The sequence below is a fragment of the Corvus moneduloides genome, chromosome 6 (assembly GCF_009650955.1).
Source record: "Corvus moneduloides isolate bCorMon1 chromosome 6, bCorMon1.pri, whole genome shotgun sequence".
NCBI lineage: Eukaryota > Metazoa > Chordata > Aves > Passeriformes > Corvidae > Corvus > Corvus moneduloides.
The window spans coordinates 12,212,508-12,228,830 of NC_045481.1; the positions used below are offsets into that span (position 1 = coordinate 12,212,508).

A 16,323-nucleotide genomic window follows, 5' to 3' on the forward strand; every position below is an offset into this window, starting at 1 on the left:
GCTGTTTAATGAATGTGTTGGCCATGAAATCTTGCACTGAAGAATTTTTCATCTTTTGCCCAAACTATCCTTTCAGACAAAGATTCCCATGTTAAGGTGAATGAGTTTCCCTAAATTAAGGGATGGGTAGAATAGGTCGAGGGCCAACTCTTCATGTGTAACCTCACAGAGCACCATCAGCTTCAGCTGAATTCTTGGTTTCATTCCTTTTTATTTATTAGAAAAAGTGTTATATAGCTTTGTGGCACTACACACAGAAATAATTACAAATAACCTAGCTGCTTAATGTTCATCAGAGACTCCATTCAACTAAATAGTCCTTTGGCAAAGTCAAAACTCTGGATCCAGATTTGTCAGATTTAAACGTGCATAATATCTTTTATTTCAAGACATCAGTGGATATTTTTTGTATTCAGCAGTCATTTCAGCGGGGGAAAAAGTTTTGCAATACTGATGCAATTTAGTATTTTATGACAAATTAAGAAAATAAAGACATTTCAAAGAAGTTGATGGCATTCATTTCAGATAAGTAAGATATTTTAGAGGAAAACCCACATGAGACTCTGGTAAGGGACATTTTTCCAGCTTCATAAATGACATTAAATATCTTTTGATGACCATCCAAGAGTAAGGAGTAAATAATACTTTATGCTGGAAAAGAATACATGTGACTCATGATTTTCAGCTGTTGTAGATGTGAACTTGTGGAAAATGATGCAATTAGAGGACAGAAGCAGCACAAAATATCTGTTTACATTCAGCTCTGCTGAGCAGATCAGAACTGCTGAAGGGCCGGAGAAAAAAACGTAATTTTCTCTTTGCTCATGTCCTCTGTCAGCTACGTCCTGCTTGGAGTTACCTCATATTCAAGCAGTACAATTAAGGGAAAGTCTTGATATGATTTAGCATTTTTTAGTTTTTTCTTTTGTCTGATGAAGAGTGTGTGCTCTGTCATTCATTCTCCATTTCCTTCCATGTGAAATTAGGAATTATGGTATATGAAGACTGAAACCCAGAGTTTTTCCATCTCTGCATGTTTTTCCATGGAACTCAGAAACTCAAGTTCTGCCAGTGCAGGGGAAGGAGAGGAAATGTAGTAATAAAGCTCCTGGCTTCATCACAAGCCCCTTTCTGACCTGACCAGAGGAAAGTGTGTGGAAAGGGATTGAACAATCCAGGATAAGTATAGATGAATGGCAGAAGTATGTTCATGTAAAATCAGGAAGAAAAATCCACAAAATAAGATCTGAGCAGGGACAGTGAGGTTACAAGATGTCATGCTACAAGTGCATAGGAAGGAGGCCACGAGAGTGCTGGTCCAGTACTCAGGGGTGCAAGGCAACTAAAGACAGATGACATGAGGAAAGCACAAGTGATTGATGACTTTTTTGTTTCTGTCTTCATTAAAGCTGTATTTCAACAAACGTGTTAAGACAATGCTGTTGCTGAAAAATGTAGTTACACCTCCATTCCCACCTCCTCACTGCCTTCCTTCATCCCTCAGTCACAGTGATTTGTAAGGGCGTGCAGAGATCTGGATGGGGAACTGCTCCAGCTGAAAATTAATCTAGCAAATAGGTGGTAGTTACTAAGATCAATTAGTTATGCAGTTTGATCCATCTCTTAGCTGTACTGCAATCAATGTTTTATTTTAAATTAGCTAACCATCCTATGATGCTTAAAGGGCAGACTGATTCAGTCTCTGAGTGACTGGATGTTTAATGTTTCAGAGGATCAGAAGTAGGAAAGCATGGGACCTGTATTTTAAATTGGAGAAAAAAAGAGTAGGAGATTATTGTTCAGTTGATTAAATTAAATTAAATTTCTGCTCCAAAACTTAGGATTTTTTAGACATACATGTCATGAGTGCCTAGGTAATAAAAGGGAAGTGGGTAGCATTCAGCTTTCATTGTAAGAACAAAGTCTGTCAAACCAGCTTAGTTCTTCCCATGCCTGTATTGTGCTGTGGATGGGGGAAAGGGAATTTGTGTCATGTAGCTCAGCTTCCATAAGGCTTTCTGCACGCTCATGACACTCCTAGAAGCAAATGAGGAAACACAGCCTTGCTGACCCTGCTACACCCATTCAGACAGGTGTAGGACTGTTGAGATAACCATACCTAAACAGTGACAAAAAATGGAAAAAGGTATGAAATATGAGTCTGCACATCTTCCACCCCACCACAGTCCACATTTTCATTAGTGGCCGAAAAAGGAAGCGGAAGACATACTCAATAAATGTGCTGGTCACAGTTTGAGAGCTCTGCAAGTATACTCATCAACAGGCAGATCAAATTTTTTAAAAGACCTTGTCAGCTTGAAGGAATTATCTGTAAAAGCAAGATAAAATGTACTAAGGACCAGTACCAGGGGCTACATTTAGACAGGAATTATCTGCTGGAAGGTGGGTAATAACCAGTTAGGAAATAGCTTGACTGGGGGTAGACCACAAACCAAACATGCAGCTGTGCTATGCAGAGTGGAAAAGGCAAGCAATACAATACAGTGGATAAATAATCCTGAAAATGTATGAAGAAATCCGCCCACCCTACTCAGCACTAGTAATGCTTCAGCTGGAACATTAGGTCCAGTTAAAATAATATCAACAAAGATTCTCATTCAGGTTAGATATTAGAATAAAAAACTTTTCCTATTTGTAAGAGCAATAAAGCACTGGGGTAAGTTGCCTAGGAAAGTAACAGCTCCTGTGAAATCATTCCAGGGAGCTGTATGTCCTGTTTGATGTGACATAGCTGGTCCTGCTTTGGGTCAGACTGACTACATGAACTCTCAAGGTCTTTTCCAGCCTAGGTTTCCTGAGAGTTACTGCCTAACCCCTTAAGCTTTCTGGGGAAAAGTAGCTCCAGGCCAATTTCTGTGGGCACTTTGCTGTTGCTCTCCTCACATGGGTTCACAAGTAATTGACTGATGTGCCTCAAATAACTCCAATTCACTTTGAAAATTCTCTTTCAGTTGCTAGGAAGCTGGAATATAAATTACAATATTGTCCCATTTTGTGTGTGTGTGTGTTCTGAGGAGATCAGTTTTTCCCCATTTAAGTCATTAGTAATATATTCCTACCACCTCCAAGAGCAGGTGATGAAGAAAACAGTTTAGTTAACATCACACCAGAAAATAAAGTTGATATACCAAAAAACAAGTCACTTTACTGAGTACTCATGTATGATGCTACTATTCTGGGGGCTAGTGATGGAGAATCAGCCTTTCTTCTCACAGCCACTGGTGTGTGTCAGGTCAGGTCCACATGAAGCAATCACAGTGCACTAAGTGCTTGTTATAAAATGAGCTAATGCCTCTTTCACTCTTGTGGGTACAAAGCAAAGTCAAAACTTGGCAAAAAATCACTATCACAGTTGTAACAGTGAAATGCCAAAAGCCTGACCAGGCATTAGGACTGAGGTGTCCTCACTGTCTGCTTCCTAGACAGTGTGTGGGATGCCTGGGATTTCATTTTTCTACTCTGTTCACTTTTTTGTATCCACTCCTATAATGCTTGTATGGACAAGCTGATGAAGTCGAAAGGCAATTCACACTGACTGAAGTATTTGTTTTCAGTTGAAAACCACTATTTGCTATTCAGCAGACAAACGTACACCTATGGAAAGGAGAGCTGTCATGGCTTTTGATGCTCCTGAGCATCTGTAATCTGCAGATCTGAAAATATTTTAAAGTGAGTTCAGCCTATATATGTCTTCATATCACAAAGTACTGCTATGGACAGAATTGAATGTTGGATGTGTTTATATTATTCCCTTGTATGAGATGAAAGGCATTTATGCATCTCTTTTGTCTGCATTCACACACACCTACACATAAAGTCATTCTGTCCTCCCTTTCCCTTATAAAGAGTGAAGATCTAATATGATTTATTTCTTAGTGGCACAATCTCCTGTGAAGGCACTCAAAATGATCATTAACCTCGAAGGCTAGACAACCTATTTCCTGTACTTGCCCTTCACAGTGCTAACAGAAGTAGCTTCTACAAGAGAAATTTGGCTTTTACATTATCTAAGACGCACCTTTAAAACAATAAAATATATTAATCTTTTATATATTTCTGAATCTAAACCACAACGTTTAAAATAATATCTTCTCACTTACAAAACTCAGGTTAGCCATTCTGCCTGGGTATCACAGTGTGACATTTGAGAAAGCTGTGGCATTTGGATCTGTGTCCAACAGAGGGAGGTGTTCAGAAACACGGATTTAGTCCAAACTCTTTCTAAGATTAAGGAATTCAATGGAAGGGGAGAGGAGGACACGCACAAATGCAAGCAAGCAGTACAGGCTTTACTATTGCAATTCAATTTGTTTAGCTGCTCTCTGAGAATTCAGGTGTGGAGTCACTGCTGCTTACAGACTCAGGCCTGCTCAGAAGATTTAAGATCAGAGGGGTTTTAGATCAGACAGGTGACAATATCATCTCTGTTTTGAAAGGAACTATGAAGCTCTCAAAAAGAAAAGGCACTACTTATTTCATATCACCTTCTTGATGTAAGATAAATTCAAGCAGAGGTCCAGTCTGGCAGGCACTTCGGGTTCAGTAAAAACCTGAAGTTACTCAGCTGTGCTTTCCTCACAGGCTGTCTCTATGGCAATGGGAAAATATTGTGAGGTATAGGAATGATGGGAATATGACTCAGAGAGCACAGAAAAAGAAACATTCAGAAACATAATTCCCAGTAGGCACAGAGTACGCTTCTCAAAAATACACACAAATCAAAGAGAATCTGCTGCTGCTTTGCACCAGTTTTTTTATTGGGGAATGCAATTAATAAATAAGGAGCCATGTTGCTGCATATTTTCAGCCCCTCTGTTATCAGAGGGAAACAGAAGCTGGTGGTGAAGGAAACAGCAGCACTCTTCTCTGCTCCTTTCATCCTGCTCTGTTCTCCACAGGGCTGCTATGTGGCTGGAACTGCGTTTATCAGTAAGGGTCATGTTTGGACAGACTCAGTCAAGTCAGCGTGCTACTTCCATGGCCTTTCCAAGTGCAAAGCCTTCTCCTTTCAGTTGTGAAACCACAGAGGCCACAGGAAGCCCCTGTGTGAAATCTCCTGTCTCACTGACCCGCGTCCCACCAAATTGGGATTTGGCCCAAATAAAAAGGCAGTAGCCCAAGGCAAGAGCCATCCTGCAGGGAGACATCCCTACAGAGCACTGCATGAGCAAGAATTCCCAGGCTAACCCAGTCCTCTGCTCTGACTGGCCCAGTACCTGATGGGCTTCAGCTTGCCACATAACAGGCATTTATTAAATATCTTGTCCTCAGGAGAATTTCCTCCCCAGTTTTCCTCTTTAGTTATTTAGTCCCAGGAAGCAAATATATATATATCTACACACACACACATATATATATATGTATGTGTATATATATGTACTCACACATATATATACACACACACATATATATATATGAGACAAACTCAAGAAGATATATTTATATAAATAATTTTTTTCCCTTTTTAAAAAAACCTTCTACATCTTTCAGCTAGTGCTGATTTCATGGCTTGTATTAGCACTAGCCATTTTCTGAATCCTTTATGGTTTTGGCCTCAGTAGCACTCTGACATAGTCCCATGGGTCAGTTATGCATTGTGCAAAAGCCTTTGTTTTAATCAAATTTATGTTCTGCCTTTTACTTAGTTTAATGACTCTTTATCCTTGAACTCCAAGAATCATCAGATCAACTACTCTCGAGCATTCAATTTTTTCCTGCATCCCTCTTAAGCTTCCCTTTCAATTTAACTCAACTCCTTCAATCATTTCTGCCCTGAAGGAGGTGAGAGCTTCCTTCCTTCTGGGACCTGTGGAATTTGGGGACTATTCCTAAGCTTCCCCTCCTGACCTGCAAGCTGCTGCTTCTTCATGAGAAATGCAGTGAGCTGAAGCAGTCCCAGGCACCCTTTGATCCTGCTCCCCTGAGTTTTACTGTGGGAGGTACAATGGAGTCCTGAGGCATCAACATGATTATACTGTATTCCCTTACTTTAAAAATGCTGGCCACCAGTATTGTTGCTCAGCAACATGAAACTGTGTATACTGCTGGCTTCATTAAACTTTAAAAATATTTTTCCTTGCCAACTCAAATAAATAATTGACGATGATTTCACTGTATATTTAGCATGTCCATTCAAATTCCAGTAAGGAGGTAAAACAGTTTCATATATATAGAATTAAGAAGAAATGACTAATACTGGCTGTAAAATAAAATGCATGGCTGAAAAATACTTGCACTTACAAAGCAATTTATATATTGCTCAAAGCTTCTGTATCAAATAAATGTCCAAACCCTATAATTATTTCTTTACTGGACATTGCACCTTATTTTTTTACAAAGATTATTAAATCTTACTCTATACTTCCTCTTTAGAAAAGACAGCAACAACTGACCTTTTAACTACTTTATTATACTATTCTTTGCTATAGTATGCCCATGTTTGCTAATACAGACAATTGAACACATTAAATATGCATAAATAGAGAAGAACAGATTTCAACACCGATATTTTCTGGTTGAGTAATACTGCCTGGGGTTATTCAAAGAGAATGAGTTGTAAAACTCAAGTGTATTTTCTGTCATCTGACTGATGGATTGCTTGTTACTCACCTCTAGCATGGATCCCAGCTAAAATAAATTGCTGCAACCCTTATCAGTAGTTTCTTTTCTATTATATGTGAGAAGTTCCAATTTTATCTAATTGGTGGCATTATCGGAACACTGTTCTGCAAATATAGAAACCTCCTGGTAAATGCAATTGCTACTTTAAGCCATGAGAGGTGCAGTTAGATGTGTATCTGTGAGCAGAATGGAGAGAACCTAAGCTAGGGAGCTTTGGAAATCTCCAAGCTAAATGACTGCCAAAGTAAACATGACTGGAGATAGGGGGATTAATCCTGTAATCCTTACTTAAGCAAAATTCCTGCTATCTTCAGTGAGATTCTCACTGGGGAACAGCTGTAGAAATTGGCCTAAATGGAGCAGAAATGAGAAAGGCCAAATTCTGCCTCTGGGTATGAGCGTGTGACTTCCGTAAAACCTGCGGTGACACCCTAGGTCTGGGATAATCAGCACATAAATTCTCACCAAGCTCTACAGTACCAAGACTTTTCTTGGTTATAAATATGAGGCACATTCATAACCCCACAGGGAAATGTTTCTATCTAAGGTTCACTAAGAAGTGAGAATACAAGTGCAAACTGAAACTAACATTCAGAAATAAAATGTGCATTTTATTATAAACTGTCTTACATTTTAACCAATCCTAGGAGTGTTTGGAGCATTTCTCTTCACTGAACTCAGAATTATTGCCCACATTTTCCATCTGGGGTGGAAAACCCACATGCAAAGTTAAGTGATTTTCCACAGACCACACAGCAAGTGATTAGTATCATGGGGATGAATTAATCTTGGGTGTAAATCCATAAAGATTAATGGAGCTCTAACAGGGATTAATTTGGCCCATCATCTCTAAGGATAGCAAAACCAATTAGGTGATGTCATTAATCTTCTGGTTTGTAAAGGACTGTTTCTTAAGCAATACTGAAAGAAAGGCAATAAAACAGGAATGACCAAGGGATCCACTATAACAGATGAATTGGTTGCTCCTTGGCAGAGGATTCGCAGCAGGAGACTTAAACAGTGACAGCAGCCTCTATGTGCCCTCAGGCTCCCATCCCAACTGAGATTGCTCTGGGGCAATCATTTATTTGAGGTTTGGAGTGTCAGCCCAGACTTCAGTCACTGATTAGGTTTGTGTCTTTTCTTAGGGCAAGACCTCCATGCAACTGATTTGGAGTCAAATATATTTACTATGGCCCTGGAAGCCTCAAATCTTTGGAAAATATCAAGTGCTTAATGTCCTATGGAACGTAGCACTTGAAAGATTCATAAATTTTAAAGCTTCCACTTTTGAGCTAACAAAATATGAACTATCCTGTAAGAAAGAAGCCAGCACGAAGTAAGCAATGCAAAGTCTGTATAACTGATTTGTTCTGAGATTTGGGGAAAAAAATTCTTCTCGTTCACTGGTTGTGACAATGCACATTATCTCATCTTAAAATCTGAAGATGTTTCTGATGCTTACAAAAGGGTCAGAACTGGCCCACAGCAGAGTAGGATCTTTCTACAATTTGTTTCAGAAATTTTATTTAAAAAGAAGAGAAACAGAAATATTTTTGTTAAAGGGTAATGACCAGCTATAACAAATGCACACGAAGCAGTGATGAACAGAACAACAAAGCCCACAGCTTCCAGACCATGGTTGATGGAATTTATGGAAAAATAACATCTGTGACATTGGCAAGGTCCAGCATGAGGGCATTGAATTGGAGATAGTGAATTTGTGCCTGAAAGTTGTGTGCATTACCTAATAGGTCTGGTAAAAATGTTCCACTGGAATGTTGAAAGAAAAACTTGGCAACAGTGAGATCATTAAAACCCTACTGCATAGAAGCCTTCATTCAAAATGTAATAATATGTATCAGGTTTTTCATTATTATTATGAGAAAGGATATTCAAGCTGTAATGGGGATCTTCCCATTAACAGTTCTGCCTGAGTAAGTGTTTAATGGCAGAGATTTCATAATCAGTGAAATGACTTTAAACTCCTTTCATGGAGATGTTCTTGAATAAAATAAAACCTCTTTCCCCATTTTATATACTGTAGGAGTTCAAGTGAGGTGATGTGCTTGGGCTGATAGTGCAGCTCCACTCCAGAGGGATGCTGTCATGATGCTCCCTTGCACCACGGTACAGAAGCAGGTCTTTGATGGGCAGCAATTTCCAGCTTCCTCCCCATCCTGCCCAGCCCAAGCACTTTTTAGGAAAGTAACGACACGCTGCTGCATCCATCTATGAACAAAAAAATGCTGGAAAGATACACGGTACCAGCACTTGATGAGAATATGAAGGAAAACAGAATTTTGGCAGGGAAATGCGAGTACAGAAGATGGAGGGGGATGACAAGGTTTCTGAGCCAGTGATGATAATGTGATTACACTTAGGAGTTGGTACTGCTAGATACTGGTGCACATAAGCCTAGAAAGTATGATGTGGAGAATTTAATCAACCAAAAAGAGTAAATAAATGTACCAGGCAATGTTCCTACATGGTATCATCTATGTTTCAGAAGGGCAATGAAAACCACAGGAAATGTACTTCAGAGGAAGCTGTCAACTTAGGCCCATAATATATAAATACATAAACAATGCCTGTTTAAATATCTTCCTTTGACAGATGGATCTAAAGAACTATTCTAAGAAATGCTTCAACACAAGCCAATGTTTTCAGAGGACTTTTCAGGCTATAAAATGAAAATATTTCCATCTCACTGTTTGTTTCTGATAATTGTATTCAGTGGTTATTGGAGGAAGAAATGCTAAAAATATTCTTTTCATAAGTAGCCATTATATTTAACATTTTAATTTCTAGACAGAAAGAAAACCATGTACGTTGTGTTTTGGTAGACTAACTAGCATAATGCTAGTTTTCCTTTTATTTTAGGCCAGGTCTATTATTAGTGATTAGGGCAAATGAGTAATGATCACATGACCATTTATCCAAGCTTTATAAAGTGCAAATACACCCACAGAAGACCATGTAAAGCCAGACAGTAAATGTAGAACTGTGCAAAAGCAGTGCAAAAAGGTGCAGGAAATGTAAACCTGGTCATGTCTTCAGCTCTGGTATGGCAGAGGTAGGAGCTGGGTACAGGTACCTTATCTCATCTTCTGCAGCTAATGTTTGTTGTAGGAACAATATAGCAACAAACACAGCATCACAGGTATTAGCTTTATGCAAAAAAAACCTTATATTAAAAACAGTATCTATTGATCAGAGGAACAAAATCAATACTTTAATGCTGTAATGAACACCACAATAAAAATACCTGTGATTCAAACCCAAGCTACTTCATAAAAAATAACTGCAGATAAACAATTACAGCCCATCTAGTTCATATATATGTGTTGCCCTACTTAAAACATGTGTTCCAGAAATAATTTATGAGGGAAGATATATGCATATTCACAGTAACTACTGCTTCACAAGTCCAGTTGTAAATCTGAAAGATCTTGGAGAATATCAGAAAAAAAGTAGTGATGGCCACTGCTCCTAAGCACTGTGAAGCAGAGCAGAGCCCAGACTTTGTCCTGTGAACATTGTGTTAGCTCTTTGCTGGTCAACCAATAGGCACAGCCACTGCTGATTTCACTGGCAAATTAACTCTGAGTGTGTTTTAAGAACAGAGTTACAGGCACCCTGAAAGGAATATATTTATGGAAAAGTAGTTTATGTTCTACTTCGGATATATTTGATACTATTCAGAGGATTGCTGGGGTCTTTGTTTCAGATTGTAAGCACAACAATGGAAACATTTATTCCTTGGCTTGCATAGACATTTACTACTATGTATATGGATTGTGGAGACACAAATGAAAAATCTGGCTTACATCACCAGAGGCATGTCATTTTCACATACCCATTTTACTTCCTCTTTACAGTAAATTAACAACAAATTAACTCCTCACTATGTCCTTGCAAAGAAGCAAGGAACTTCAGCTGTGGTGGCAGTTTGCTCCCTTCAGAGGTACCATCTCGATCACTTGCTACCATCCCAGAGTGCCCAGTGTCACCCTGCAGGATGTAAAAAATCATCCCTTAAAATATCTTGGAAGATAATACCAATCTGAAGCTGAAAGCACAGGTCTGTCCCTGCCATGTCTCTAGGGAAGGTACCACCTTGAGCCCTGTTTTGGAGGGAGCACAGTGCTCAGAAAACAGAAGATGGAATTTTGGTGCCCCAGCAACTCAAGACAGATACACTCCCCTTGTTTCAGGCACACAGCTGTCAAAGGAGCAAATCAGAAGATGAGACAGACCGTGGTCTGAAGTACATCCCACAGAGTTAGTGTCCTTAAAGCATGAGCAGCTGGTTAATCTGATTAGAGGAGATGGAAAAACATCTTGAGGATGACATGGCCAGGAGGAGAACATCAGTATGCAATAAAAGCCAGATAAGTACCTGGGTGCACGCATGGCTCAGTGCCAACACCAGAAGATATACGGGAGAAAACCCAGCATGACCATTCCCTGCACAGCTTTGTGGTACCTCCAAAAGCCACTGTCCCCACCTCCCATGGGTCCCCCCACACATGCTGGGCAATGTGAACTCTAGCAGTGTGACATAAGTAGTATAATTTATCCGCCTCTAGCTATCTTATCTCTTTATTTTGAGCACAGAAGAACCCATGAGGGTGAATTCGTCACACCATCTATTATAAACTACTTTTGTTGAAAGGGAAAAAAGTCTGCTCTTTCACAAACCCTGGCATTCAACCTCCCAGCTGGATAGCTTCAGATAGGTGCAGAGATCTCAGTGTACTTCTGTCTTTCAATAGCTCCTGGGTGTCTGACTGAGCACTATGCTTAGCTTGTGCCAGGATAAAATGTATTGGCTCCTTAATGGATCTACCCCATCCTCAGTGTGCCTATTCCTCAAGATCAGGCATAACATTTTTGTGAAAGTCTCTCTGAGCAAAGCAGCCAGCTCCAAAAGCATCTTTCCTTCCAGCTGGGCTGTCTCAGGTGCTCACAGTTAACGAGTCACATGCTATGAAATACAGCAGTGGGGCTGTCAAAGGACAGGTTTGAACCTGTTCTCGCCGTGCAGGGCCCAGGTTTGATCTGTAACACAGGTAACACCCCTTGCTGCTGGAGTGGCCACTGCCAGGCTCGGGAAGCTTTGTGGCACCCAGTGCTGTGGAGGGAAGGACTGCTGAGGGCACCAGCAGTACACAGCACCTCCCAGGGTCACACCTGCAGACCACCAAGCCACTGCCGTTTCCTAACAGGTCACTGTGCCCTGGTACAGGAGAGCTGGTATTTCTGGGGTGGGGTAGAAATGCAACACATTCTTCTGTTTTAAATCTGGTTTGGGGGGTATGCTGCCAAATGTAATCTTCACAGATTAGTCTCTGCATGAGCTCCAACATTGGATTTTCTTGCCTAGATCTCAGGATGCAGATTACTTTTGTTAATGGGTAAATAAAAAGATCTGTAAGTCCACTACTTAGGAAAATGAAATATATTTAAAATTAATTGTATTGATAGCTTATCTTGGTTTTTTTTCCTTACTGTCTGAAAGTAGTTACATATAATGTCAAGCTAGTAAGCAACAAATCCTTTCTTATTAAAGTAACTTAAACCATTAATGGCATTATAGCTTGCTTTAGATTTGTAGTGCTTTTTTTTTTTTTTTACTGCCACCTGTCTACTTTCCAGTCTGTACTGGAAGAAAAGGAAAGATATTTTCTGTTCTAAACTCAGACTAAACTAGTCACCCTGAACAGGTAACACGTATAAAAACAAAGGATCAGAACATTTTTTATTTCTGTAGTACAGTATTTAAACAGACTATACAGAAATGATGCTATCTTACAGTAGTGCATCCAGACCACAGAAATCATCATTGTGCTATCCCTGTCTACTTACTACTTAACAGCAAACCCCCATCACAATTGAAGACAACTAATTACTTTGTAAATTAAGTTAAAATCACAGCTGTTATAAAATATAAGGCAATCCTCTTTTCAAAGGCAATGTGGAATTAAGTAATGGAAGAAACAAATGACCTGCACAGAACTCTGGTGCTCCACTGTGATCTGCCTGGGCTGGTTCCTCAGGGATGGACTTCATGTCCCTCACCGATGCCCCTGGAGCAGCTGGTGGGTTATGCCCAGGACTCAAAGGGCTCTGCATGAGAGGCAGCTGAGCGCCTTCTCTTCTTTTTATTTATGTGGATGTTACAATGGCAGCAGACAGCAATGCATAGACACTAAATTAATTAAGCTGTATTTAAGCCACAGCATTAAGGTGATGTCATAAGAACATGCTTAGGATAGCAAGGTCACTGGAAAGGGAGAGTGCATGTCCTGCAGCAAAAGACTGTGGTTTGGAGGGCTTGTGTTGGATGCCTTCCGTGAATTTGTCAACCCCCTTTTTCTTTCTCAAATCTGGCACCACCTGGAGAAGTACTTTTCTATCCACTGAAATATGTAACAACATCTCTGATTTAAATAGGAGAAGAGCTGCTACACCTGCTTCAGCTGTGAGCAATACACACTACACGCTCAGAAATGCATAAATTAGATATATTTGGAAACATGTAGAACTGGGAAAATATTTTGATGTGAGATAACATAGTTCATCTAATTTATGCCAGACTTAGTTTGTGTTCGCATACAAGCAGGCTCAGAGAGGTACATGTTGGGTGACCAGAAATCTGCCCATCTTATTGCTTCCATTAGCATGGCACTGCATTGCCATTTTGCATTGATATTCTGATTGTATTATACAACTGAGCCTGAGATTTTTTCGTCTATTTCTTAAGTAAGTAGTTTTGTGAAAATCAAGAACAGCAACAGTTAGGTTTTATTTCATCACAGCTTTACAAAACCCCAAAAACTTTAGGAAGGCTTTAACAGAAGAAATAAAGCAGATGCTGATGCATTGCAAACTCTTAATGATGCTATTGCTTCACTGTGATATATTTTAACTAGGAAATGTTGAGCATCTGAACAGTAGCCGTAATCCTCTCATACAGAAGCCTTTTCTACGGTTCATCCAGAGTAAGTGCAAGCCTGTGTCTTCAGCGTTAATGGGATCAGCTGAAATGAGTAATGCTTTGTGTATGCTAAGGCTGTGATCCTGTACACGCGGTAAAAAGATGGCAGTGTTGGTTTTTCTAAGCAGTCAGTCCCACACGAGGTGAAGTGAGTCAGAGCATTCGAGATGGATGAGCAGCTCTTAGAAAGGAGCTTTTGTTCCTCATCTCCAGTCTCCAACAGTCACAGTGAAATTGTCTCTACCATCTACCTATAAGCATCGACATCACTGGGGCTCTTTGCATGAGAAGCACTTGTGCATATAAGCAAAGGTCACTCAAGGAGACTCTTGAATCAGGATTTATTTTGTACCAAGCTTACAGTGACCACACTGATGACCCACTGCTGCCTCCCATAAGGAAAAGCTGGAGGCAGCTAGAGACACAAGTGGGGATCAATTTTTACAATAGTTACAACTATTTAGCCTTGTCTGCAGTATTCTTACAAGCAACTGAAGAGAAACATTCACTATGTGAGAGTCTCCTACCCTTTCTTTAGCTGTTACTTGTAATTGCAGCAAGAATAATATCCTGAGGGCTTTATGCTGATCCGCTGGATTTGAACATCAGCCTCTCAACTTACAGCCTTTATATCCCCCACTGCCAGACAAGTACACACTGTTTCTGATATCCAATAAAAGCTTGGGAAGCACGCTTAGACCTGCATAGATTTTACCACCAATTGCATACAAGGGATTGAATGCAAAATCGACTTGGTAATCACGCAAAAGGGGAAGGCAGATGAAATAGCTCTGCTCCCCCTCGATGCCACAGGGCACATTCCATCCCGGTTTGTGGGTGACACAGCTGTGCTGCAGGCAGGGAGCTGTGAGGGGCCTGGCGCCAGGCAGTTCGTGCCGAAGAGAGGATGTGCTCTCCTAAGCGTTACTTCTTGTAGCATCCCAGCACTTCAGAGTGCTCCAAGGTTATGTACTAGCTGTGCTTCACTGGTGCGGAAAAGCACTTTCCATTCGAAGTGAATAGTCACCAAAGTAATAGAGAAAATCGTTAAGTGCTGTCAATGGAATCATCTTGGCTGTTTTTATAGACGTGTTAATGGAATGTCCTGCCACAAATCAAAGGGGCTTTGCAGCCCGTTACTTCCAAATGGTGAATATCGTGACAAAACCAAATATTGTGTTACCAGCTGGTTTCCATTACTGGGCTAAATTGTTGGATTAAATCATGATCTTTACAGCTGAAGCCAAAGGATTTTGCCCAGAGCAATGATTAGGATATCAGAAGACGCAATCTCCCTGATCCCTTCAGAGGAGCTGAGGGGAAGCACAGAAGTAGAGGCTGTCAGCACAAAGGGTGCCTGAGGTCTCCCATTATACCTGCCATGTGATGGTGTGTGTTGGGAAAGCGTACTACTTCCCCCAATAGCTATCTATCTATCTATCTATCTATCTATCTAATCTGTCACCTCTGTAGGTCTACTGCACAGCCAAGCCAAAGGCGCTCCAAGTCCTGCCCATCTGTACAAGGAAGCCCAGCATTGCTCTGTGTGGATTTTTAGCATCTCCTATCTAGTGCTTCACAGTTTTCTCAAGGTAAAAGGCAGAAGTAACATAGACACTGCTGCTAAAAATAGCCTGTTATGCCCTTGATGATTCATTTGTTGGTGGGGAGTACCCATAAGTGCCTCTATCTAAACATTCTGTTCTCTGTCTCACTATCTTCCGTGCCAGCTTGTGTATCTCTCCAGTCTGTTTTCCTATGGGTTATATAGTCTTTAGCTAAATATGTTAGTTTATTTATCTCCCTCCATGGCAGCAAGACTCAAGAATGACTTCCTCCTGCTGTAGGAATTTCATCGATAAATCACTGTCTACTGTTTCCCTGGGAGCATATAACATTGTCAAAAAAACCTCCCAAAAAAACAAGAACCAAAACACCAGCCCCCCCCCTCCCCCCCCCCGTAAACATAATAATAAAATAAGCCCCAACAAACAAAACCAAGGAAGGAATTTCCCCTTTCTTGGGTTAGATATGTTAGAATAATAACAGAAACAGGAATATGCTGCTAAACTTCAGTGGCAGACCTCTTTGCATTGCTCTGATTTATGCAAGTCATAAATAATTGCACAGAATGACTTCTAGAAGTACAGCTGAGGAAGGCTTCATGTGATTTGACTACCCAGCCCCCAAACATATGCACTTAGGGTGATGACGAGGTTTTAAATCAGAGTCCTGTAAATTGTCATGGACTGGGAGGAAATTAAATTGGGCTCTTTGGTGACATCCTTGTAGTTCAAGTGATGATTTATGAATGTGTAACTGAGCTTATTGATAGGCATTTTAAACCTGAAATGGGCTGTGTTCAGAGCTGTTAGATTTTTTACTGTCTGTTCCAATATCACTGTATTCCTGGAATTATCCTTTATTTTTTGTATGCAAACTCTACCCACGACTAGCAACCCTAGGAAGAATAATGGAACAAGATTGCTTCTTTAGTTGCCCAGCGATCTTCTTTATGTCTGCTCCAGTGTGAAGGGCAGGTAAATCAGAGGTGTTTAGCTGAGAGGGCAGGGAAATGAGTGTATGTTGCTGTTACTCATGTAAGCCCCAAACACAGAGGAGCCAAAGCCTGCTTTTTCTCCAGAGCACCCCTGCAGCTGCACATGGCTGAGTCAGGC

General features: G+C 40.4%; 1 protein-coding gene across 8 annotated transcripts in view; it reads right to left on the reverse strand.

Annotated features, from left to right (window-relative positions):
* Positions 1 to 16,323, reverse strand: part of EML1 (EMAP like 1) — a 123,847-nt gene that overhangs the window by 88,453 nt on the left and 19,071 nt on the right. For 5 of the 8 annotated variants that reach the window (XM_032112383.1, XM_032112382.1, XM_032112379.1 and 2 more), the window contains exon 1: positions 12,654 to 12,840. The exons of 1 other annotated variant lie outside the window; for it this stretch is intronic. In XM_032112383.1, the coding sequence (XP_031968274.1) occupies positions 12,654 to 12,780 (127 nt within the window). In that variant the 5' untranslated portion in view covers positions 12,781 to 12,840. Of the gene's footprint in view, positions 1 to 12,653; positions 12,842 to 16,323 lie in introns of those variants that run through there. 2 more of the 8 variants (XM_032112375.1, XM_032112373.1) reach the window with 1 other exon arrangement.